A 27,404-nucleotide genomic window follows, 5' to 3' on the forward strand; every position below is an offset into this window, starting at 1 on the left:
AAAGTAACTATGAAGCCTGTGAAATGGAAACTAGAGAGCTTTATCCAGAGGAGCTACAACTTTATAACGAAATTGAACGTAGGATTTAACTTTGTAATCGTGATAATAATAATGCATTTCAGAATTTAAGCGCATTTCAAGTGTGTTTTACTTAACTAATTTAAATTTGTACTCTTGTTATGAAATGTGTTGTAAGTAATTAATAATTATGTACGAGAATTAAAATGAATAAGTAAAAAAAAACATGCTTTTTAAAGCTTATATATTGAAAATAAAATGGATAGTTTTTGATGTTGAAAGAAAATGATCATGGATTGTAGTATTCCAGCTCTTATTTATTTTTTCAAAAGTTATTATTATTCATGAAGTTTTATTGTCTGACCACTGCTAGCGAAAATGTTTAATTTTTAATTTAAAAAAAAAAAAATAATAATAATTATAATAATAATTTTAAAAAAAAGAAAACAACGGATAGTAAATGTCAAAAATTTGCACAGCAAAACTAACGATGTCGGAAATTACTTCACAACAGATTCTTATCAAAAATTTTATTGTCTACGTTCATTACAACAACCCCTGTAGTTCGAAAAAGTCTGTCACTGCAACTGAAAGTCGCTATAACGTAAATGCACATCATATTGCATGTTATTTAGTCATTTTTAAAAATACTGAAGTCACTTTTACCAATTATGTTTCAAGTTAAAAGGGAATTCAAATACGAGCAAAATAAAAATTAATACAGTTTTTTTTTTTTATTTGACTTGTTAAAGGGCTTACACATAACTTGAAAACAATACACATAACGAAAAACACACTGGAAATAACTGACAGAAATCGTTTTTTTTTTAATTTGAGAACATGGTTTGCAATCTTTAAAATTGTCGTTTTCTTCGTATTCAGATACTGTTGAAGACTTCAGATTTACGACTTTTCAAAAAAAAAAAAAAAAAAAGACTTTAAAGTGTGTTTATCGTTTCTCTACGGTTATCATATTTTTTTCAAAACAGTTTTATCATCGAATAAACTCTTTCAGTGGAAATATTTCACCCGCAGAAGCATAAAAGTTTTAAACATCAGTTTTTTAACAGACAGTCATAAGAATAACAAAAAAGTTTAAACTTTGAACGGTATATTCAAATGTATTCAGTTAATACGTTCTATTGGATGCACCGAATCCGTTACAATATATTTCACCAATAATAATAACCACGAAAAATAGTGAAGAAAAATCTACTTACTTCTACTACTACTACCTAAAATGCTAAAAGACATTTTTATCTTGACCTTCTCCATAACATTTTACAGGGGGGAGGTTCAAATTAAATTATTCGAGAAAATTACTTTTAGTTATTCGAAAAGCAACAAAAGACACACCCACATTCACATTTCTGTAGTTGGAAACAAATGTTTGATGGAACTCCCATCGGGGTTTAGGGGATTCGTCAAAAGAAAATATGATTTGAAGTCAATATACATTATATTTCCATTGTTTTTACAATAAAATAAAACAAATATTTCGAGCGGTGGCGTTTTCCCCTATACAGTTGCACGTTAATATCCCGGAACACAAGCCCCTAAAAATTTCAATGCCGCAGTCGGTGCCACGACACCCCGCGCCATGGTAGTCACCCCGAGTAAAGAATTAATGCGCTATTTCCCACGCGCTTTGGTGGTGACCAAATATGGAAGTGAAATGTCTTGTCAGATGCAGATGTTGAATTCGCGCCGTACCTTCCATTTCTGATCAAAACTCGCTAAATTTGGCGACTTTACTAAAAATTTCGGCAATTTTTAAGACCTCATATTTCGATAACGTGGTCACGAGGGCACGTAGTTTCAGTGCCATAAACATGTTTTCCAATGCTCTTTCGAATGCCACCAATTTGGAATTTTTTTGAATTTCCTTGATCGTGATGTTTCCTGGTCAGAATAAATAACGAGAAACCCTTTTGCAAATGAAACAAAAATGACTTTTCGTATTGGTACGGAAGTAGATAAGACTTGCTTGAACTAAAACTTCCCCTCGAAAGACTCGAATGGTTACTAAGACCTTCTCGATTTCCCGAAAGGGAGTCCTGAGAGGAGACCCCAATACAAAAGTAAAAGAAGATGAAACTTTTACTATCACCAAGCCATCATCAAATTTGACGCCAAGCAGTGTGGATTTTGGAGCAATGCGTGGAAAATTCGTTTCGCGTTCTAGGTTTTTTTTTTTTTTGGTCGGAATGCAGTGTAGTATTGTACCTTAACTGCTTTTAGCTCAGGAACTCATTCATGTAGTATAAAATAAGGGTTCCTAACTGAAAATTCAGAGTTTGTGTTCGTCTTTCTTTGTAGAAGATCCTTTATCAAAAATTTATTTATTATAGTTTGAAGAAGATTTTAATTCATGTCCGATAGCGCCTTTATTTCTTTCCTAGCACGTATAATAGCTGAATAACTAAGAGTGTTCCGTTTTTTTTCTATGACTGTACATTACAGACTGTATATTTGTTGCAACTATTCATTGTCAGTGTAGTAATGAAATTGAATAAAATAACTTCGGCTCATAAATTCTATGTATGGGTCGACATCTAGTAGTCTAGTTAAAAGTAGCTACCGCCTGAACATGTTTTTTCCATTTACAGACTGAAATCAACTATCTTCTGATTCCTGTAACCTAGAATTGATACAACGTCAAACTTGAGTGATTTAAAGCACATTCGAAAGTTACACCATAACTATACAACTGAGATCGTAAAAGTGCTCTCAACCAATGAATGTCCTTTATCTGAAAACATATTTTTGTTATCAGACTTTCACGATTATTTTTCAATATCAAATGCTTTCATTTCTCTCTAATCGTCTTACACTGAGCTGTACAATTAACTGGAGTTTCTGTTGAATGATCAAAGGATTAACCTTCTTAGTATTAGTGACAAAAAGAAACTCGTGTTTCATTCGAACTATATAACATAAAAACAATTCAGAAACGGTCCTGCATGGGCAGCAAATGTGCCCAATTTCTGTCAGTAACACATCTTGCAAAAAACAGGAATGTTTTCCGCTAAAATTCAGTAAGTATCCCGAAGAATTCAGAAATCTTCCTATTAAAGCCCCCAGTCGTATCTCTGAAACTTTCAGTATAAACTAAAGTAGGTATGTAGTGTAGCAATTTGGCACTTTCCTGATTAATCAAGAAAGTTTCTAAAGCAATATTGTAAACAGGGCCAAACATAATTGCAAATAGTGCTAAGAACACAACTAGCCAACAATTCTTGAAGAGCTACGGAGTTCCAGAGACGTATTTGCTCCTTTTGGAAGCTAAATCAGTCTGGACAGACCGCAGTCAAACTGAAACCGATACTCTTTATAAGTAAGCTCAGTAAATCTTTAAACTGGGAGCTAAAAATATTCTTTCACAGCAGTGAGGAGTCTGCACTCGTGCTACTTGTAGCAATTCAGGAAACTTTTTGGCAGTGATATTTGATTTAATCAGGAAGTGGATGAAAACCCTTGAAATCCCGAAACATAACGCGCAAATAATCTGTATCGTTTCGGAATTTTTTTCAGTGTAATTAATCACAAAAATATAAAGGCTAAGTCAACAAACAGACATTAGCTACTGGGACTAGCTCGTCTAGTCCCAGTCAATTTATCATCAGTGAAGATCAGAGCCCTCTTTAAACTATTCACTCCATTGTAAGTAACAGCTGTTTCCGTTTGACTATTCCAAATGCGTACAATCCTGTTAAAGTAGTAAACTTTCCGGATTTCAAAATTAGCTTGAGATCGGATGGCACTCCCGTTAGCTACATAGCTCAGTGTAGCCTTTAGTAAGACGAAATGCTCTTTAATCAAAGTTTCCCTCTCTCAGATGTCCTATTTCACAGCCATCTTCCCCTTCTTCGGTCTGACCAGTCTCTTGATCGTCGCCTGTTTCGAAGAAGGAGCTTGGCAAGGAATCCAGTTCTTCTTCCAGCCCGACCTTGAGAAGCTGAAAGATATACAAGTAAGTGATGCCAATTCCACATGCTATACTAACATTAGAGCCATCATCATCAGGGCTGCCGAGAGCTAAGACGGGCCCCTTGTCAGTTTGGTCATACTCTGACTAGGCTGACATGGCCTCTCGCGGACCCTGATCATCATTATTTTGATCTGAAGAAGTCTGATAAAAGTGGTATAGTTTATGGTTGAATTGGGCCAGATTGAAATGTTCTACCAGCAAAAAAAAAAACTGAAACGACTTATTTCTTCAGAGATTAAAAACGAAAAGAAAAATTTATTTCTTAGAAACAGATGACAGCTTTAAAATTACTCATACAGTAATTAGAATTCCAGACGCATGTCACAGGACTACTAAGAGCCCTATTTTCCTTCAAAGCAAAATAAATAAAGAAAAGTGAATGTATAAATAAATAAAATCTGGCAAAAACACATTGAACAAAACATAACAGAACAATCCAACATTATACTCGCAACTTTATAGTACGCGAGGTGTCCTTACCCCTCGACTTACGCGAGGGGTCCTCGCGTAAGTCGGGACTCGACTGTAAACAGAATCTGCCTTGTAATGTGAATATTTTTGAGCATTGAATGAAACTTTCTTTGATTAAGCTACTTAAGCAGTGTTAAGATTTTCTAATTTTTTATACTATTACTTTTTGTGTACTATTTATATCTACAAAAATTTCCAAATAATGTCATATTACAACTTGAAGTGTTTTGCAGGTATGGTACAAAGCATGTGAGCAGTCTTTCTTTTCTTTAACTATTGCGTATGGCAACATTGTGATGATTGCCAGCTACAACAAATTCCGGAACAATGTGTATCGGTAAGGAAACATTTTTAGAGTTATTCATAAAATAAAAGTAATACTTACTTGCTTTTTAGCCCAAGAGATAGCTTTAGAAATTAACATTAAGCGTTTTTTTTTTTGGATGCATTTGATTAAATTTTTAATTTTTTTAAAAAATTTTTAATCGCGTCGTGAAAGCCAAAAAGCTGAAAGCACGATGTTCGGATATGCATTTGGATGTGATTGTTGTTCCTGGTGATATCAGTTGCATGGCGGTCAAACAAGTACGCACAGAAAAGGACAAATTTTTCCAAAAGAATAAGTGATAGATACGCCGCCCTTGGTACCCAATTAAAAATAAATTTCTATGATAAGCCAATCACGTCGCTAAAACAGTAGCTGGCAATTATTTGAATCACACTTGCTCTATTGAAAGTGGATACAATAAAACTACTTAGTTTTGAACTCAATTTCCTCTCCTAAGCCCAGACTCTTTCCCCAAAATCTCTATTGTCAGTCATTTAATCTTTCTCTCCCCTCGGTTTTCAAAACATCAATTAAACTCACACATGCACAACGAGCACAACTCATTACACACGAGGCTGTTAATTGAATCAACTTCTTGAAAAAAAAAATTGTTTGACAACTAGTTGACTGGCGTTTTCGCTATCTTCCCACGTAACAACTTAGTTGAATCAACTTTTCTACTTACAAGCCGAATTTATTCGAGCAGCTGCTCCACAACGCTATTAAAACTGAACCGATTCGACTCAACTAGTTTACGCGTGTGTAGAGTTTTAACGCTTGGTAACGTCCCGGTGAGTTGAATCAACTAAAAAGTTGATTCAACTCATTGAGGTGAAAACAGAGCGGCACATGTGCCTGGAGTGCGTGACGTGTTTACTGTGGTTGAAGGAACGCAAGTGATTCTTACACTTTTCTACCAGGGTATTCATCCTTCACTGAAGGAAAACTCCAAAACGTCAGATAAGTCGGTCAAAACGTTTCGGTATTTCACAGATTTCGATGAACTTCATATCAAGTATCTTTGTCGAAAAGGTTCCTGAACTGCTGCAAGTAACTTCTGCCTGTTGTTAAAAATATTTTATATACCAGTTTAAATATCACTTGAGCGTATTTATTATGTTTATCGCCTCTACTTTGATAAGGGTCAATCTGCGGTAAGGTGACTAAGCTTCTAAATAAGAACACAATTTAAGTCTCTTGATTCTGTAGTTTAGCATATAAATGGCAGGTAAGTTAGATGCGGTATTTAATTGCAATGATGCATTATCAGCGTTCCTGGTAAATCGGGAAGGCTTTGCCTACCTGAGCAGTTTCTGGAGTTGTCTGATTTGTTTCACTGACATGACTGGGTTTTACTAGGATAATTTTAGTAAGCTTTTTGCAGAAAACGTTCCTGTTTTCTTTTTCTTTTTTCAAAATATATTCAGAAATAAATGTATATTTATGAAAAATATAGGCAGAAATTACACATTAGCTACCCGTTGTTCTGCAGGAACGTTTCGGAATTGTTTCTGTGGTGTGATAACCGCCAGGAAGCCTTAAAGCTGTGTAGTGAGACATTTAATAAGTTAGAAATGTAATGCTAAGTTATTATAGCTTAATACAAAGTTATGTAACATTGTTACAAAACTAAGCAAAAAATTAAGGATTAATTCGGTTGGACTAGCTGTTATCAGCTTGAGTAGCATCATTCAAATCCCTTTTGAGTATGTTTTGAATGATACTGCAACTAATATATTTGTTATTTATTTTAGAGATGCTATCATCATCAGTGTATTAGATACGGTAGTCAACCTAATGGCTGGATGTGTCAGTTTTGCTGTCCTTGGATCTCTTGCTTACAAATATGAAAAAGACATACGCCAAGTTGTGGACCATCAAGGTAATGGGAATCAAGCCCATACTTATTTCCTTTCATGGCTCTATTTTTTGAAATTTCGCTTGCTTTTGCAACTTGAATAGAAAATTCTCTCATAAGAGCTTTCAGATAGCACTTTTTACTCAGGGTTTTCTTTCAATTAATACAGAGGGTGTCCCAAAAGTGATCGGTCATTTTTAAAAATCTATAAAAACTAAACGGGCAGAGACAGAAATATACCGTTTGTTGCATTATACTTAAGACAACAGTAAATTTTCTGATAGACAAACTTCAAAATTAGTTGTAATGTTCCTCAAAAGAAGGCGCTGCAGGTATTTAGAGAAGGCTGCAGGTTTGTCTGTCTGAAAATTTACTGTTTCTCCAAGCATATTGCAAATGAACTGTAATTCTGTCGCTGTCCGTTTAGTGTTATTATTTTTATTCATTAAGTGTTTTGAATTCCAATCGCTTACAGTTAGTCCCGATCACTAAGCTTTCGATGGGAGCGAGCTGTAAGTTCGTACCTTTGCAAGAATTGCAGGCAGTTCAGGTAACATGCTTGGTTCTTACTTTCAATTCCGTCATAGCTTTGGCCATGGTTGCAGCTAAGGCCCCTATATATACGAGCTGGCGCATCAGCTTAAGATCAGCCATTTTGGATCGAAGCGCGTGTTTGAGTGGATGTCTTTTCTGGCGAGTTATCGCGTTTGGTGATTGTTCACTGCAAGCGATTATTAGCTGCACACATGTGAATTGTTTATTGAATAAAATATTTAAGGTTTCCTTCAGTCAAACGTACTACTAGTCACTGAAATTAATAGAATAAGCAATAATAGTAATAATAATAATAACATGGACCCAGAAAATACTTTTATTTTCCCAACAGTTCTTTTTAATTAACTTTTTAAAATGTCCGATTTTTCAAACAAGGCGTGGTTTTTATGACGTCACAAATGATGCACTTTGGCGAAAATATATATACGAGCGGGCGCATCAGCTTAAGATTAGCCGTTTTTTTGGATCGAAGCGCGTGTTTGAGAGGTTATCTCTTCTGGCGAGTTATCGCGTTTGGTGATTGTTCACTGTGAGCAATTATTAATGGCACGTGAATAGTTTATTAAATAAATATTATTTTCGGCAAATTTGGCGAAACACGAAACTTTGCTGGGGTAAGCCTAGCTTCGCAGCAATGAAAAATCCGAACCAAAATGGCTAAACTCAAGCTGATGCGTCAACCTATCTGCAATAGCGGCTATAGTTGCAGCAAAGCAATGTGAGCGTAATCAGGACCCATGTGACTGGTAAATCAGGAAAATGTCAGGCTAAGCTCTTATGTTTAAATACCTAAGTTTTCTCTGAAGGTTCCTGATTTGCTCCGATGACATGACTGGATTTTACCGGGAAATTTTCTAGGTTCTTCAAACGCATTCCAAGATTGTTTTAAAAGGTTATTGACTTTATCGGAAATATTCCTGTTCTTTGCGAGATACGTTACTGGCAGTAGTTGAGCATATTAGCTACCTATTATTTTTCAGGAACGTTTCTAAATTGTTTTACAGTACATGATAAAAATAACGTTTTTAACAAAACAACATTGAACTGCAAACATATATTGCTCTCAATTCCACTTCCCGGCTGTGAGGCGGTTATTTGTAGCTTTATACTTAGAACTGTTTTCAAGACATTAAAACATATAAAAATATTCTTTTTTTTTTGACGAAGAATTGGTCCCCTGTCATCTGTTTCAAACACGTTTGGAGTTTAAATGCTTTATTTTCAATAGTCCAGCTAGAGTGGTTTCAAGCAAACACTCTAATGTTCCACAATGGTACGACATGTTTCTTAGATACCATAATTTACTGTACGATCTGCAGGAACAAAAAAGCGAATGCTTTTTGTCACGTTCTTCCGCTATCGTAATCTTTACTAACAATAAAGTTGAAAGTCTTTGTTTGGATCTCTGTCTGTCTGTCAAGATCTCCGTGACGCACATAGCGCATAGACCGTTTCTGCCGATTTTCATGAAATTTGGCGCAGAATTAGTTTATAGTATGGGGGTGTTCACCTCGAAACGATTTTTCGAAAATTCGGTTTTGTTCTTTTTCTATTCCAATTTTAAGAAAGTTTTCCGAGTAACGTGGAGGAGCAAACTACCAAATTATCATAACGTGGAACCTTAACATAGGCAAACAAGTGAACATAGCAAATAGGCGAGAAATTCATCATCCATTATTTGTAAATATACAGGCGAACCAAATGACCTTTTAATTTTCTACTACGGGCAAAGCCGTGCGGGTATCACTGGTTTTTAAATATTTGTGTGTAAATACATTTTTTTTAAAGTCTACAAATTTGGTACGGATAGAGGGGAGCCCGGATAAACGAAGTTCTACTGTATAGGCAAATGAACAAAGCAGGGATATTGAGTGTAAGCATTTTTTTTTCCCCTTTTGCAAAGCATTATTTATTTACTAGCAGAGGCAAGGCGTTTTTCACGCAGTCCTCTCATCAACCTGGAGTCTGAAGACTCTTATTCAACTTCAACTTCAACCATTAATTACATTACAGTTCCGTTTAAGTGGAAAATGATTAGCCAAATCATGTATTATTTGCCAATCTTGTGCAAAAACCTTACTTCAAGATTTGATTTGAGAAAAGCCTTGAACAGTCACGAAAAGCAAAGATAGTCAACAATACAACAATTGCCGCTATCGACAGGGAGTTGAGATGATACACTAAATACTGTATTGAGTTGAGGAAAGCCTTCGAACATGGAACTAAAAAGCTCATAACTCGTTTTTTATTCTACTTAGAAATTTCGAACAGGTGCCATCTTTAGCAGAAAAATCAGAGCTTTCGATGGACATATAATGTAAATATGTGCAAGTATTTTTTCATCCCAATATTAGAGAATTTATACAAAAATTGTGTTTTATTGCCCCCCTAAGGGGGTTTTGCCCCCCATAACGCGACGAAAACTACCCTATGTGTTATTCTGATGCATAAGCTATATTATTGTAAAGTTTTATGAAAATCCGTTCAGTAGTTTGTGCGTGAAAGAGTAACAAACATCCATACATCCATACATCCATACAGACAAACTTTCGCATATATAATAGTAGTAAGATTTATTTATTTTTCCAATAATATATCTTTTACCTTTTTTTAGTCTTTTTTTTAAAATGGATTTTGGGTGCTTTTCGTTTTAAAAATTTTGTGCCATCACAAACTCGCATCATTTTTACTTCCTTTTAAAAAAAAGGAAGTATTGTATTCGGGAAAAAATTTTCACTCAAAAATCGGCCTTAATTTCCATTTTATTCATCCCCGAACGAATGTTGAGGTTTTTTTTTCAGCCCGACCACACGTGGATATATGCCTGGAATCGTACAGACACCCGAAATATCCATTTTGATGATCCCCGAGTTAATTACAACGAGTTTTCTCGTGACGTCTGTATGTACGTGTGTATGTGCGTATGAGCGTATGTGTGTATGTATGTCGTATAACTCAAGAACAGAGTGTCCTAGAAAGTTGAAATTTGTAGACTCCTAGTGGGGTCTAGTTGTGCACCTCCCTTTTTGGTTGCATTCGGATGCTCCAAAGGGGGTCTTTTGCCCCTTTTTGAGGGGAAATCGTTGTTAATTTCGATGTAAACTCAAGTGGTGTTATAATTTGGCGGATACTTGACGATATATTGCCAGTCTTTTGGTCGCCGAGTTTTGTCGCCAACTTGGCGATTAATTTGGCGATTTTAATTTATTATTATTTTTTTTTTAATCTTGTTTCAATATAGCAACTGTTGTTGATATTTAGAGAGAAAACTATTGAATCGCACTAAATCTGCCAATAATGGGGAAATAAATCTGTGTAAAACGTTTTTTTGCTTCGGTTCGCAAGAAACTAGATGTGAAAATATTTAGTGTTTCCCTGCTTACTCTAAAGCGCTATTATCATTAAATTGCCGTAAAAGGAAGTCATGTGATGCACACATCAGCTCGTTTTTCTTTTCTTCTTCGTTTTTTTAATCTGTGTGTGTGTGTGTTTTCGTTGCAATGATCGGTAATTGTGTTATTTATTCTTAGGCCTAGGGCTTGCTTTTGTTGTTTACCCCGAAGCGCTTGCAGCCATCCAGTACGTGCCACAGCTCTGGTCTGTGGTTTTCTTCTTCATGCTTTTTGTCCTCGGCATTGGTAGTTCGGTAAGTAATGGAAACATTTTCTTTTATGACTAATATTACGTCTAATTTAGAATTCTTTCTGACATTGATAAAACTGAATTTGAGTTTTTCCAGCATCTCCGTTGTCGTTCAAAATTATTTTATGCTACATTTTCTTTACTTTTAAGTACCCCAAGTTTATTTTAATAGGTTGTTTCACCTGTTGGTATAAAATGAAGGAAAACTCATAAAGTATTGTTTAGTTATCCAAATTTATGATATAACCATCATTAAAACCAGTCAAAAAGAAATATTATCCACGCTGAAAGTTAGCCTGGCATTCAGGGTCAGAGCCAAAAAAAGAAAATTTCGGAACTTTTCCGGATAAAAGTGTCAGATTCAACACAGTTCATCTAATACACATAACTCTGTCTTAAACTTAGTACTCATTGAAAATGTTGAATATTTACGCATTAAAATATAAAAAGAAATAAATATAGTTTTGTGCTACAAAATAAAATCAACAACGTCAAGCAAGCACAAATTAAAAATAAAGAAAATTCAGACACGTTTTTCGGAGTTACAAGAATCTTTTTTTCAATTCAAAAATATCGTTTCAGTTCATCTTTTTGGATTCAAATTAGTAACTACACATCGTTTTACACTGAAAAAAGAATTAACCTGTTACCCCCAAAATCCAATAGCTCACATTTCAAGTAATGAAAAGAGGGATTTCTTCTATTTCCGGACAAACAATATCTTCACCTCCAAGGTCCTTTTTTCGTAAATATAGCATCTGAATATGTACTTGAAATCTTTTCTTTATTTCTTAACAAATCAAAAAAGTGGTTTTAAACCCATATTTATTCATCAAATGTAAGGTTTTAGGCAATGTCTTATATTCAATAACTTACCGCCCTATAGCCAGGGCTAAGGCACTAAGGCAGAAATACATGAAATACACTAGAGGACTGAAATGCACTTAAGAGGTTTTCCACCTCCAGTTCAGTCAGTCCTATGCCGGGCTGATAAGTGCTAATGAGCACGAAACTGCCAATTGAGCTCCTTACTTAGATATTCACTGATATTGCGAAATAATTGGATTCCAATATTCCTGTTTATCTGAAACTTTACAGATGTCCATGATTGAGACCTTGCTAACAGTATTGAAAGACAAGTTCCCTGTACTTCGGAAAAGGAAATGGCTACTTGCTCTTGGAATCTGTGCAATGTTCTTCGCACTTGGATTGCCTCTTACCACAAATGTGAGTAGAAAATGAAGAATTTCTGTTGCACATAACCTTAAAACCTTTTTATATGGTGCGTTCTTAAATGTGGCCATAACGTAGCATTACACTGAGAAGATAGTTCATATGAAGTCATTGATAAAAGAAAATCATTCGATTCCACGTAAATTGTTAATGTAACTCCAAATGTAGCGAAGTTCACTGTAGTAGAATTGACGGATCTTGTCAAAACCCATCCTTGCAGCAGCATTGATGGTTCTAATCAAGACCCATCGAAACCCATTATTAATGCTGCATTGATCGTTCATGTCAAGGTTCACTATTGTAGCATTTGTGGTACTTGTCTAGATCCCATTATTGCAGCAGCATTGATGTTCTTATAAAGATCTATCATTGCAGCAGCATTGATGGTTCTAGTTAAGACCCACTTTTTCAGTAGAATTGATGAGTCTTGCCGAAACCCATCTTACCGCTGCATTTATTATGTTAAGGTTCGTTATTGCAGCATAGGTAGTTCTTATCAAAATACCATTATTGCAGCAACATTGGTGGCTCTAGACAAGACGCATTATTGCAGCAGTAAGGGTGGTTCTTATCACATGCAGCTGCATTGATGGTTCATGTAAGGTTCATTATTGCAGCATTGATGGTCTTGTCAAGATCCATTATTGCAGCAACATTGATGGTTCTTGTCAAGACCTTGCCAAAGTCAATGCATATTTTTAACATTACTGCAGCATAACTAAGATATTAGAATAAACTATAGTTGTCATTTCAAAATGCATAAGTTTTCCATACATAGCAAGGATATGGTACATAAAGTGCATAGCAAGGATATGTACTTTTCAAGAGTTATTGCTTTTGCTCAATTTTTTGGCCATGATGCAGTATCCATGTTTGAATGTCATTATAAGATGTAGGTCATTTCTTAAAAGCGACTAGTTTTGCTGTGATGTTAAAAATTTATTGAAACTAGACCTTAGCAATGAATATTGGGTCAGCTTCCTAACAGTGCAATAACATCATCTATATTTTACTGTGATAAATACTGTTTGTTATATCTTATACGCAGCCAATCTTTTTACAATCCGTTATATTTTTGCAAAGGCATTCAGTTATCACAAGCATAGTGGCAATTTCCTGAAACTGCAATCAGGATATCAATATTTTACTCCTATAGGGTCATTATTTACCGGCTACCAATTTTACATTAGTTATTTTCATTTACCATAAATATACGTACTGCTAGATAGAAAGTGCTCGTGTTTAATTTCAATTTCTATTTGCCTTTTTTTTTTTTGAAGTTAACTTTTATTTTTAAGAAAAACTACTCTTGCTTTAGAACTAGAAAAATGAAGACAATTTTCATGTCGTCTTTATAGTCACTTTCAGATATCTGGTCATCTCACTATATCAGGAACTCTCACTGTAAAAAAATCGGACACGTTACTGGTTACTTCCGTGGAACGTTTCGGGATTTCAAAGGTTTTCATCTTCAAAAAATGTTTTCCGAATTGCTATTAAAAAAAAATAGCTACTAGTTTAAAAGTTGACTAAACTTGTTTTATTTGTTGTATCGACTTTACTTTGTTTACGGTTCGTCCAGATTAAATACACTTCCACTGAAAGCAGATAAGTCACTAGATTACAGCTTCGCGAAGCACGAATTATGGGCGGGGGATATGCTTGGTTCTTATTTGCAATTCACTCTCGGTTTTGGCCATGGTTGCGTTCCCGAGACATGGCTGGCTTTAACAGAAAGGTTACTGACTTTAAGTGGAAAACGTTCCTGGTTTTTGCAAGATATGTTACTGGCAGAAATTAGGCATATCAGATAGCTGCCTATCATTTTCCAGGAACGTTTCTCAATTGCTTTTACAGTGCTCAACAAAGAAAAGTTAAAGGGTCTCTCAGAAACTTCGTTTTTACGCATGCTTTCTTTTTTCAATCCTAGTATGTTAATGTGTATTGCACAAGAGCTGTTATGAGTTTTTCCTACCAGGAAAAAGTTCTGTTTGCTCCACTTTCCTTTATTTGGGTATAGTTTTAGAATCTACTTTTGATTCTTTTTCTTCCCTTTCTTTAAATTGTTGGAATTAGAGTATAATTTTTGGCCTCTACCCCGAACTTAAATAAAGTGTGTATTCCCCAGTAATAACACTGATATAGTCAAATCCCGTTTTATCAAAGTTGAAGGGACCAAAGAAACCATTTTGTGGCAGGAAAATTGCGTTATATCGAAATTACACAAGGACCATACAATAATAAATTCTGAATTTCCAGGAGTCTTCGTTATAACAGAATATTTTGCTATAACGATTTTCGCTACGACGGAATTCGACTGTATTCAATTAAATCATTTGGAAACTCGTTTCTCCATAGATTTTCATATGAAATATTTCGTTTGATGAAAACTGTTTTGTTATACTTGATTTTATACCTTCTGAGTAAAGTGTTTATTTTGCACAGATTGGTCAGCTGATACTGGTGCTCCTGAACAATTACGGAGCTGGCGTTGCTGTCTTTTTCTACGCAGTTCTGGAAGTGATCGCTGTTTCATGGATATATGGTACTACCAGGACTACCCGTCACAGACGGGTAAAATTCTATCTCAGCTGTTATTGCAAAGAAAGCTAGTTAACATGAACAAGACATCATTCATACGACCTTTCTAAAATGTAACGCCACACAACATGAAATATCGCACCCCAACAGAAAAAGTGATCCAGCTCAAAATTTGAGGAAAACGTATAATAGCTGTTGATTTAAAATCTAAATTTAATGCTCTTTTTTTCCACACAGCTAGCACAGAGTTAGTTTACATAATTGGTGTGTTGCGGCGTAAAAACGATATCATTAAAATTTCATACTTTAGAAGAAAATTTTTTGAAGTTAGTGTATGAAGTATGAACGTAAACAGCAAAAACTAGCCAATAAACACCACATTATGATTTTTTGTTTGCGTACTGTATTATTTGGGACAAAATCGCTAAAATCTACTATTGCATACAACATTGATTTTCTCCAATGCTGTTTTTTTTTTTTTTTTTTGAGTTGTATATTAGGGTAGGCCGAAAAAATCGATTTTTTTGCAGAGCCCTTAGCCTTAGTGCGAGAAATTTGTGGCTCCCTAATCAAAATTACTGTGCAAAATTTTGCGACTCCGAGTTAATGTCTTCTGCTCTGACAAGAGACTTGAATTTTTGAGATGTTTGGAAAAACACCGAATTAAGAGAAAATTTACAAAATATTTGTATTCCGCTGAGTTCCTTAGTACTGTAATTTTTTAACTTCCTAACACAAACAAAATTTCAAGCCTGTGAGCTATTTTTTTTTTTTTTTTTTTTTTTCTGCTCTGACAACAAGCCTGAATTTTGAGAATTTCACATAAAATTTCTTAAATACGAGTGACACATTACAAAGTACCGACATATCTAATACCCTGTAATACTTCAAATTTTTAATCATATCAACGGCATAAGACCAGCCCTTGAAACAGGTCCTTCCTGGTCAACGGCTCCTCCTCCTCTTACTTTAAAAAACTAACGTTTTTACCTATAAGTGGGCGTAGTTTTGTAGTTTTTGATAAAATTTCTTTGAGTACACTCCCTTTGTCACCCCTCCCCCCCCCCTCTGGAAAAATTGAAATGACGAGCTTGTCACGAACTGAAATAGGCTTTATTTCGTTGTTTATACGGGGAAAATGATAATAAAGTCAAGTGGTTTAAATATTTGTTAGAAGTTGTCTGTTGTAACACTCTGGTACATATTTTAAAATATTTTCAATCTACTAGATTAAAAGCTGCAATTATTCGTTAATTGGAGCAAAAGCTTCGCAGACCCCTCCATTAGGCTATTTTCCTTTTACATCTTAACGAACTTTCATTGCGGCATCTCTTCCAGTTCGATGACGGTTCAACGTCAGTCAGGCTCTAAATTTTACTCCAGCAAAATTAGAAGCATACTGTGCGACTCAGAAAAGCGTCCCATAGTTGGTTTTAAGTCATTAGATTGCAAGTTGACGCGACGATATTGAATAAACAACAACAATGTTTATCACTAATACCATATGCCGTAAAATAAGGTCTCCTTATTTTACTAACCGCGATATGGGTGCGCCAAATATGTCTCACTGTCTGAAAACAGCCAATAGAATATTGAGATTGTACACTTCAACTATAAAACTACCAACTGAGTTTCAAATCTTGGACAATTTTATAAATGTATGTACTCTAATCTGGTTTTGAATAAAAACCAACCCACCTATTAGAGACGGAGCTAAGCATGCGTGGAAATTATTTGGGATCAAGATACTTGCCAAGAAGGTAAAAATGTAATTGGTTCCGTCAACTGCTCGAAAAGGTACATTTTGTAGTTTTAATAAGGCATAGTTTACAATGTGTATAAGTAATTTTTTAAGTTTTCCTCTTTGAATAGAAATATATATCCCAAATTCTGTTCTAATTTTTTCCCTATTTCCCAGAGAGTTTTGTAACCGTATAAAAGCGTTCATTTTTAATCGAACTTGTAATTACATGCAACTAGGTTAAATAATTAAAGAACTTTTAAATTTTGAACCTCTACCCACTTCAACATCCACGCTATAAAAAAAAAATTAAAAATGTTTTTTTCCATTGTTATTTAGACCTCTTGCTAGAGCCGAGGAAATTAACCCAGATATAGCAAAATTTGCACAATAATTTGTATTAAGAGTTTACACTATTAAAGACAGGCCTGTTATTTCGATATTTTTCAGGGGTGGGGGATAAAGGGCGTAAACTCAATGAAATTTTATCAAAAAATACAAAACCACGCTTATTTATATGTAAAACCGTTAGTTTTTTAAAATCAGGGGGACAGTTGACCTCTTTAACCCTAACCCCTTAAAGGAAGGATCTTGGTTCAAGATGTGGTCTTATGCTGTTGATGTGATTAAAATTTGAAGTATTGCAGGGTATTAGGTATGTAGGTACTTTGTAATGTGTCACTCGCATTAAAAGAAAATTGCGTAAAATTCTCAAAATTCAGGCCTCTTGCCAGAGCAGAAAAAATTAACTCACTTGAAATTTTACGCAGCAGTTTGTGTTGGGAAGGTGAAAAATCGCCGCACTAAAGCTTAAAGTTCAACGGAATTTAAAATATTTTGCAAATTTTCTCTTAATTTGATGTTTTTCTAAAAATTTCAAAATGTTAAGTATCTGAAAAAGCAGAAGATATTAAGAGCCATTGTCTGTAAAGATCAGGCGGGTTGTGATTTGTGATTGTTGACATTTTTAATTTTCTTTATTTTTGCAAATGTTGTTCCGAATCATGGATGTAATGTTTGTGCAAAATATGAGCTTCATCTGCCTTACCGTTTTTGGGAAATTAAATTTTTAAATTTAGGGGGCGTGGCACATTTTTGAGTGTTTTTCAAATTTGCAGATTTTAAAGTTCTTGTTGCTTTAAGCACCCACATAATAACATGGATTTTTAAATTCTATACTATTATATAGTCTTCTTAGATACTATTACAGCTGTCATATCGGTGTCACTACGAGGGCAACGCTTACAAACTCCGTTTAAAAATGACCGAAAATGAATTTTTTTACTACATTCAATGCCAATTTTCTCAAAGCACCTTCATGATGACACCAACGTTTTTACATAAATTCCTAGCTACACTTATATACATCAAAAATATGTAATAAAATTGGTGTCACCATAAGGGCGCCAGAAGATATTGGAACTTTTATGTGATAAATTTCACAAAAATGCAAATGTTTAAAATCTAACAACTATTCTCGCCCTCATAGCAGAGATCTGAAACTAAATAAGTTTGATAACCAACATGTTCGTCTAACATATGAACTAAAAAAAAATCGGTGTCACTCCGATTACTTTCGGAAATATAATCATTCAAAATTAGTATCTTGTGGAGTTATTTAAAAAAAGACTTTTTTAATTCGAATTTTTCACGGTTTGTTTGAAACTTTAATATAAAATTACAGTAGTGACACCTAAAATAATATGTTTCTAATGCTTTTTATAAAAAAAAGCATTAGAAATACAGTTAATCGATATAGGTACAGATGAACGTATTGTGTTATGTGCGTTATAGGCTAAAATAGTCGTACTAATATTCATATTTTTTCAACCATACTAATTTTTTATCTGTTATTTATATTAAAAATGCAACTATTTATAACATAATGTCTGAAATAGTTATGAACATAATGTATTATATAGCGAGCATTCAGAATCTGAAACATAATTTGAGGATGACGTAGACTAAAACAAAGAAAACATAAAAAATCAAATCACTCAATTTCAGAAAGACGGTCATCTCTTATTGATATCTGGTAATTTTGTAACACTAAAGCTTGGGAAAACATGGTATCCCGGAGAAATAGTAGGAGTTGAGCATTTGCTATAGTCCCCTCATAGCAGAGATCTGAAACTAATTAAGCTTGATAACCAACATGTTTGTGTAACATTTGAACTAATAAAATTAGTGTCACTCCTACTACTTTTGAAAACATAATCATTCGAAGTTAGTATGTTGTGGTGCATTTTTTTTCATTTATTATTATTATTAAATTATTTTATTTGTTTGTTTATGTATTTTGTTAATTTAATCTTATCACACCCAGATAGTGTTGACCATATTTATTTTTAATTTATTACAAAGAAGCAACGTTTAACATAAACAGCTTTGGGCAGTACGAGCGTCTTTATCTTGAATAGAAAATGCTCGTTTTGATATAGGTACAGGTGGATCTATTGTGCATAATGTGTTTAGATTATCATACCAATACTCGCCTTTTTTTCCAGTCAAATAAATTTATTTATTCCAATCCTTCTTGCCATGCATTTGATCTTTACTTGCAAATGCTCAACTTCTACTATTTCTCCGGGATACCATGTTTTCCCATGCTACAAAAATACCAGATATCAATAAGAGATGCCCGTCTTTCTGAAATTGGGTGATTTGATTTTTTATGTTTTCTTTGTTTTAGTCTACGTCATCCTCAAATTATGTTTCAGATTCTGAATGCTCGCTATATAATACATTATGTTCATAACTATTTCAGACATTATGTTATAAATAGTTGCATTTTTAATATAAATAACAGATAAAAAATTAGTATGGTTGAAAAAATATGAATATTAGTACGACTATTTTAGCCTATAACGCACATAACACAATACGTTCATCTGTACCTATATCGATTTACTGTATTTCTAATGCTTTTTATAATGTTTTTTTTTTAATAAAAAGCATTAGAAACATATTATTTTAGGTGTCACTACTGTAATTTTATATTAAAGTTTCAAACAAACCGTGCCATTCGAATTAGAAAAGTCTTTTTTTAAATAACTCCATAGCATACTAATTTCGAATGATTATATTTCCGAAAGTAATCGGAGTGACACCGATTTTTTTAGTTCATATGTTAGACGAATATGTTGGTTATCAAACTTAATTTAGTTTCAGATCCCTGCTATGAGGGCGAGAGTAGTAGCCAGATTTTAAACATTTGCATTTTTGTGAAATTTATCACATAAAAGTTCCAATATCTTCTGGTGCCCTTATGGTGACACCAATTTTATCACATATTTTTGATGTATATAAGAGTAGCCAGGAATTTATGTAAAAACGTCGGTGTCATCATGAAGGCGCTTTGAGGAAATTGGCATTGAATGTAGCAAAAAAATTCATTTTTGTTCATTTTTAAACGGAGTTTGTGACCGTCGCCCTCGTAGTGACACGGATTTGACAGCTGTAATAATATCTAAGAAGACCATATAATAGTATAGAATTTAAAAATTCCTGTCATTATAGGGGCGCTTAAAACAACAAGAACTTTAAAATCTGCAAATTTGAAAAACACGCAAAAATGTGCCATGCCCCCTAAATTAAAAAATTTAATTTCCCAAAAACGGTAAGGCAGACAAAGCTCATATTTTGCACTAACATTACATTCATGATAAGGAACAACACATGTGAAATTAAGAAAAATTAAAAATGTCAACAATCACAAATGCCGTAAACTGCCTGATTCTTACAGACATGACTCTTAACTCAGAGTCACGAAATCTTGCACAGTAATTAGTGTTAGGGAGTCACAAAATTTCCGCACGAAGGCTAAGTGCTCCGCAAAAATTCGATTTTTTCGGCCCACCTTATTGTATATCATTTTCCTTGCCGGTGTGCGATATGTCCTTTAGATTGAGTTTTTCTTTTATGTTTCGGCTGAAAATAACGCATCTATCTGTTTTCTGTTTACCACGCACCGCTTTCCAAAAAAAAAACACCGAACATTTTAAGTTTTTTTTTCTTTTTTGAGCAACTACATATTGCTTATATATATATATATATATATATATATTGTCCTTACTTGATTGAAGTTGACTTTCCGGGTCACTTTCGAGAACCTGCACGAGCATGCCCTTATTCCTAAGCAGTGGCGTCCATGTCCACCAGTAGCGACTTTTTTTATACTCGACCGTCTCAAATTTACACAATCCTTTTTAGACAAAAGCAGCAACCAACATCCAACAGACTAAGGCCACTATATACGGGGAGCTGACTTATCCGACATTTTGGTTCCAAAATGGCAGGGGCACAAAATTAGTGTTCATAAAAAAAGCCTTGTTGCCGAAAACTGGTGCCCATTGCTTGATTGATGTTTCATTATTTTGTTCCATAAATGGAAAAGATTTAATTAATACAAGTTAAAAAAACAAATTAGGTGTGGAAATGACATTCATTATAGCAAACATTTCCCGAAACATTTTTGTTGAATTTGTGAATCAAGTTATCTCTCTAGATTTACCTTAAATGATATTTTACTTAACTGAACATCAATTGTTTTACGACATAGCAACCAGCAAATGTTGTAACGTATTTATAAATGCTAGAAACAGGGTTGATCCAAAGTTGTCTCGGAACCAAAATGTCGGATAAGTCGGCCTGACCTCTTATAGAGGTTTTACAACACATAACCCTAGGAATTAATTTGAATTTTGACGTCATGCAAATGAAGAGCATAAACCTAAAACTCCTATAAGAGGACAGGTCTTCTTATTTCTCGAACTTTTCATGTATTGACCTTTTTTTTTTTTTTTTTTTTTCATTTTAGGCTTGAAGAATTTCTGTCGGGATGTGGAGTTTATGCTAGAAAGGCCTCCAGGAATTTTTTGGAAGTTCACGTGGGCAGTGACAGCTCCCTTGGCCCTCACAGTACGTTTCAGAGTTATCTAAATATTAAAATTATTTTTCATCCCCAATATCAGTTTTCACCCTGTAATTAGTGGAACAAACTAAAAAAAAAAACTTTCCTAAAAAACGCAACCGGTTTCGAAACGTTTTACTTCCTTTTACATAGTAGTTATCGATCCGTACTAGCACCATCTGTTGACAGTTTTTGAAATTATTTCTTTCATGACGTTCTTTTGCTATCATGCTAACCAAGCAAAGGCGCAGGGAAGAAGAGTTTAGGGGTAAAAACACCTCCCCTCCCAGAGGCTTCGGTTTTTACATTATTGCCAATCTTAGTACAGTAATTTTTTTTTCACATGCAACTTTTATTTTGGTCAAAAAAAAAAAAAAAAACCCAGAAAGTCATTCTCGCTGCGTTAGTGTTAACAAGTAAACCGTTTTCCGATTCGGCTAAGTTTCCTGTTGATCATTTGGGTTTCGACGAGCCTTTTAGCCCACGTTTTCTGATTTTGTCAGTCTGAAACTTATTGCGTATGATTTTTAGTGTTGTTTACATTTTTGACAGCATTTCCTTAATTGTTTTTTTAAGTATGAGTAACAGCTACTGGACACAAAAATGGGGTGGTTTCCTTCAGTCAAAAGTACTACTTTTAGTCACTGAAATGAATAGAATGAGCAAAAAAAAATTACTCGGACCCAGAAAATACTTTGATTTTTTCAACAGCTTTTTTTTTAATTGTTTAAAATGTCCGATTCTTTAAACAAGGCGTGGTCTTTATGACGTCACAAATGATGCAATTTGGCGCATCTTTCTTTTATGTTTCCACGTTATGATAATCAAGAAGAGAATTAAAATTGCGCTCTACGCTTGCTATCAACCACATCGTTGCCAATACACGTGAGAAAAAATGCGAATTAAATATTTTGTTCTGTGAAAGGCAGCATTTAATGGCATATCATAATTTGTGATGTCACACAACAGAAGTGTAAACAATGAAAGCGCACCGAATTAAGTAATTTTTTTTAAATATTAAACTTAAATAAATTATTTAAAAAATGGTCAGATCCTATGTTTTTAATCATGCTCTTTCAGAAAAAAAATACTTTTAAAATTTTGGAAACGACCCCATTATGCATCTTGTGGTATCAGTTCCGTTTCCGTAATATCTGAAAAAAGATTTCGTGAAAAGAAAAAAAAAAAAACTGTTAATAGCATGAAGTCAAATTAAAGCGCTTGAAGTATGCGGTTCAGTCCATATCATGTGTTTCATTTGCTAGACATCAATTGTATAACATATTACATACAGGGTGTCCTGAAATATACTGATTGTTTTTAAAAATATATAAAAGGAAAATGGTTAATGATACAAAATAAATTCTTGCGAAAAATTCATGTGATGGGCCGTAACTTTTTCCCCATGAGTTCCAAATTTTAGTTCAAAACTTTTCAGACAGTAAGTCTGTAAATCAAAAGGAAGAATTGAAATTCACCGATTTTTTTCTCCAATTGTGACATGTGATTGTAGCCGAACGTAGGCACATTTAAAACAATGTAATGTAATTTTGTTCATTAAAATTTTTTTCGGAAAAGTATGATTTAACTTCCTATCTTTCTTCGATTGAAAGGCTTACTACTTACAGCGCCATCTGTTGGAAAACTCTTGAACTAAAATTGTCAACTATGGGAAGAAAAAAATTACTACATTTTCAACAGAGGATTTTTTTTTTTTTTTTTTTTTAATCATTCAACGTTTTCCAGTTATAAATTTTTGAAAACAGTCAGTCTATTTCAGGACGCCCTGTATTATCAGCACGTGTATGCTCATTCTTATAAGAATTTTTGGGGAGCAATTAAATAAGTGACCTTTTTACATATAGTCACTATTACCTTGAAAACACACACAAATATAAATGTGTTTTGCTGCAATTGGTACAATCATGAAATTTATTTCTTGCTTAGAAATCAAGTTAAGAATTTCTTCATTGAAAAAAATTAGTACTAGAAAGATAAGATTCATTACATCCACTGTCAAGCCAACTCCTTTCGTCTACCAATGATGCACAACTTTTTTTCACCTGCGGACCGCACCTCATATTAAAATGAATCTCGCAGGCAAGAACATATTTAAATTTTTAAGCTTCTCGATAACATGAGAAAACATAAACACAGAAGAAAATTTCCAACCATGAAATCTTGACATCACTTCTTGAAGGCTCTTGCTTATCAGAAGCTTGTATTTGCTTTCCGGAAACCAATTTCTGTATACATGGCTGTAAATTTGAAATATTTTGAGAAATCACCTGTATCTAGGAACAGGTGCTGATCTGGAGAAGGAGGAGGGGGGGAGTCACGATTGCCCTTCGCTTATGTGACCTAAGATAGCCTAAAGCTGCATTTTAGGGACTTATTTTTTCAAACTTCCACCCAAAATATGACAATTATGAGTTTTATATATTTTCTGGCCGGCTAGAATTATTTTAATATGTGTGCGGCCCTCCGGTAAAACAAAGGTTGAGCCCCACTGACCTATGGTAGTTACTGCTTTCATTTGGAGCTGACCTTTTTTTTTTCAAATAAACGTGCTTTTTTTATGTAACTTGCTATGAATAAAGACCATTTTTTCTCTTTGTGAAGGTAATATTTATTTTCGGAGTGGCGAAAGAACAATCTTCTGGGGATTCAGCAGTTCCTCAATGGGCAACTGCAATTGGTTGGTTTCTAGCAGCATTCGCTTTGATCCAAATACCACTTTGGATCATTGTTACAGTTTGGAAGGACCCTAGCGAAGGAATTAGACAGGTAAATAAATCCTTTTTCTTTTTAATTTCAAAGTTTCAAAAAAAAAAAAAAGTCACCTAAGGTTACCAGAATTTTACAATAAATTTGACCCATTGACTGGCGAGAGGTCATGTCTGCCTAGAGGAAAAAAACGTCATTAAGTTTGTATGTCGTAGGCCCAATATCTTTTCTCTTGCTTTCAGTACGTATTATTTTTAAACGTCTGTTTTTCCTAAAAGCATAATTTTGGACACAATCCAGAAAATAAAGGCTACTTTTTTTCAAATTGTGCGAAAAGTTTAAGTCTCTTAAAAATTAGCCAGTAATAAAATCTTAGGTCATCATCCACGGCAAAAAGTAGCCAATAGGCTACTTCTTATACAATCCTTCAACACTGAGTGCATTAAGGAGCACTATTGTAAATAAATTATCCTCTTCACACAAGCTGATAATCAAAGCAATGTATTAAAGGGGAAAAAATACTTCTTTTTTGGCTGCCTTTTTATGCATAAAATGGAAACGAAACTCTCGTAAAATCTTCGACTTTATACATACATATATATATATATATATATATATATGTATATATGATGTTAAGAAAGCTGTAAATACTAGTACACTAAAACTTCAGATTTATTTAATTAGATATTAGGTACTCCGAGATTATCAATAACTTATTAGCTATTGATATATCTATTTCTATAGTAATTTTAATGAAATGTATGTTTTTTTCCCCCTAATAGAAGATTGCCAATGCTTTTCGTCCTGCTGAGAACTGGGGTCCAGCAGATCCTTTTCATAATGCAGCATGGAGAACGCTGAAGAAACCTGCACTAGATGGCGCTGCCTACGAAAACAAGAATTTTCGCGAAGATGTATTTTGATCAACGTAATCAATACCATTCAAAATTCAACTGTGCATTTTACGAGCAAAGCTGAGATCAAAATTGTGAAATCTTTGATGCTGTAACACTCATGACTTGCATTTCATTTGGATACCATCAGCAGTACAAGTCGGTATGTGCTGTCCATACTGGTTTCTCCTACTCGTTTCGCACAGTACTGCGTCCAGATTCCGTCCTTTTTCATGTAAGACATTTGACACAACTCATACACAGTTGCAGTACACTTCTAAAGCAATGACTCACTGTTTGGTTTTCACCATTGGGCCGAAATGTTTAGCGTCAATTTGGGTAAAAGAAAATAGAGTTTCATTGCTTCTTCAACTTTTGTGGTCCTTCCCTTTCACTATGAAACAATTTTAAAACGTTCCTGGAAAACAGCCTGCTAATGTGCTTAACCAGTACTTACTACCAGTACTTACCAGACTTATACCAGATTCTGTTAGTGTGTGTAACTTATTCTCAAATGTTTTATTAATTTCTGTATCTTTCCGAGTCTGGAAAGTACCAGCACTTTCTTAAATTGTATATAAGCAGATGTAGCGTTCATTCATGGTTCTGAATAATGATCTCGAGTTGAGACTACCCAGTATTCCCTTCATTTGACTTTAACATTGTCTTCGCAAGCTTCATCTACGCGACAATATCATTTCTACACTACTTCTGAACAGCAATCCTTTAGCGAAAACGTTAATGCGTCAGCAGCTAACAAAGTTTTGAATTTGGCTAACACCAATTCGTAACCAAGGACGGATACAAGGGTGGGGCGATGGGGGCGAGCGCCCCCTCTTTGACCCGAGAGGCAGGAACTCTCCCTCGATATATTTTCGATACTGCAGTTCCAAAAAATGTAATTTTAGACGATCTTCAACTACATTACGAAAAGAGGGTTCATCCTCAGAGGTTTTTTAGAATTGCAGTCTTGAAAACGCAATTGTAGCAAAATTCTGAGCAAAACTCGACAGTTATCGGAACTTTTAACAGGAAGTTTTTTGAAGTTCCAAAATCTCAATGTTAAACGATCTTAGATGATATCAGAGGAGGTTTGGGGGCTCTCCCCTAGACAGTTTTTAAAATTGAAGCAAAAAAAAAAAAGCAATTACGGGAACCTTTGATGACGTAAGGGGAAAGGATGGAATTTAGTACACCCCTTTGGAATTTTTTGGAAGTGGAAGTTCCAAAATTATAATAATAATAATAGCAATAATACTAAGCAAAGCAATTTGAGACAAATTTCCATGATGATGTAGGAGGGAGTGGGAGGGGAGGTTGGGAATTCATGAAAGGGTACGGATCTGAAATTAATTGCCTCTCCTCAAATATTTTCTGGATCCGTCCTTATTCGTAACCTACTATCTGGGGCAAACCTAATCTGGCGGAACAGTGAAGAGTACGCAGATCCTTATGACAACATTGCCAGGGTAAGTTAGTTTCAACTATGGATAACGGCAATTAGATATTTAATTGAGGTCTCACTTTTTCATGAAGGAGTGATGCTTACAAAAGAATTCAAAAATGAGACACGGGTCTATACTTAGCTACAGAATTTATTTCTGTATATAACAAAAATAGCTAATAAAAAAACTGACTGTTGTTGGAAAGCTCAAAATGTTAATTTAAATTAGGTTTGGTTGATCAGGGCGATGCCGTCGCAACACAAGGCCCAAGCGCTGAAATATGACGTCACTCAATCTAGGCAACCGGATTATGTTGGCGCTTAATATTGGCACGTTTTGATTGAACTTTTCATTATTGAGAAATAAGTTGATTTTATTGAATTGAAAAAAAAAAATAGATAAATGATTGAAAATTCTAATGGCAAGATTTTATGACAACTGCAGATACAAAAGTACAATTGGATTAAGGATATAAAAAAGTGGACAAAGATACAAAAAAATAAAATAATAAAAAAGCATCTGTAGCAAAAATCTATGAATCCAAAAGGCCCCTGACCTCCCAGTATCGGTTCGCAAGAGAGCGTTTGGAAATAGCAGGGCAAATGACGCGATGGTCAGCATCCATGATCCGACACAGATCACAAAGACTGCAAGAAAATACTTTAAAGTTTTCTATAAATATTAATGTAAGGATATTCATAATTATTTTTAGAGAAAGTTATTTCAACTTAATTTTTTCTAATAAGTAAGGTTTTACTCATTCCTGAAAGTTTTACAAAAGCGCAATTCGTACTAGATTTTTGGATCTAAGTTTCTTTGACTCGCCACTAATTGTTTGGTAATATCGAATTTAGGTTGTCGGCTCTATGCATTAACACTAAACCTAATGGTACAATGCACCTTTTTCAACTAACTAACAATTGTTTGGCGCAGCATGACCTATTAAGACAACCCAATCGAACCAACCAATCATTACAGTAACTAGTATGTTGTGGCCATCACAAAACTTTTTTCTATATCTTTCTTATAATTCTATTCCCTCCCCATGC

General features: G+C 34.3%; 1 protein-coding gene across 1 annotated transcript in view; it reads left to right on the plus strand.

Annotated features, from left to right (window-relative positions):
• LOC129229445 (sodium-dependent nutrient amino acid transporter 1-like) overlaps window positions 1-25,528 on the plus strand; it is an 85,426-nt gene extending 59,898 nt beyond the window's left edge. Inside the window, exons 8-16 of the mRNA XM_054863754.1 lie at window positions 3,857-3,991; window positions 4,714-4,817; window positions 6,563-6,690; window positions 10,752-10,867; window positions 11,962-12,090; window positions 14,542-14,641; window positions 21,198-21,298; window positions 23,913-24,077; window positions 24,800-25,528. Of these exons, the coding sequence (XP_054719729.1) occupies window positions 3,857-3,991; window positions 4,714-4,817; window positions 6,563-6,690; window positions 10,752-10,867; window positions 11,962-12,090; window positions 14,542-14,641; window positions 21,198-21,298; window positions 23,913-24,077; window positions 24,800-24,940 (1,119 nt within the window). The 3' untranslated portion in view covers window positions 24,941-25,528. The remainder of the gene's footprint in view (window positions 1-3,856; window positions 3,992-4,713; window positions 4,818-6,562; window positions 6,691-10,751; window positions 10,868-11,961; window positions 12,091-14,541; window positions 14,642-21,197; window positions 21,299-23,912; window positions 24,078-24,799) is intronic.
• The last annotated feature ends 1,876 nt before the right edge of the window (window positions 25,529-27,404 follow it).

The sequence above is a fragment of the Uloborus diversus genome, chromosome 9 (genome assembly GCF_026930045.1).
Source record: "Uloborus diversus isolate 005 chromosome 9, Udiv.v.3.1, whole genome shotgun sequence".
Lineage (NCBI taxonomy): Eukaryota > Metazoa > Arthropoda > Arachnida > Araneae > Uloboridae > Uloborus > Uloborus diversus.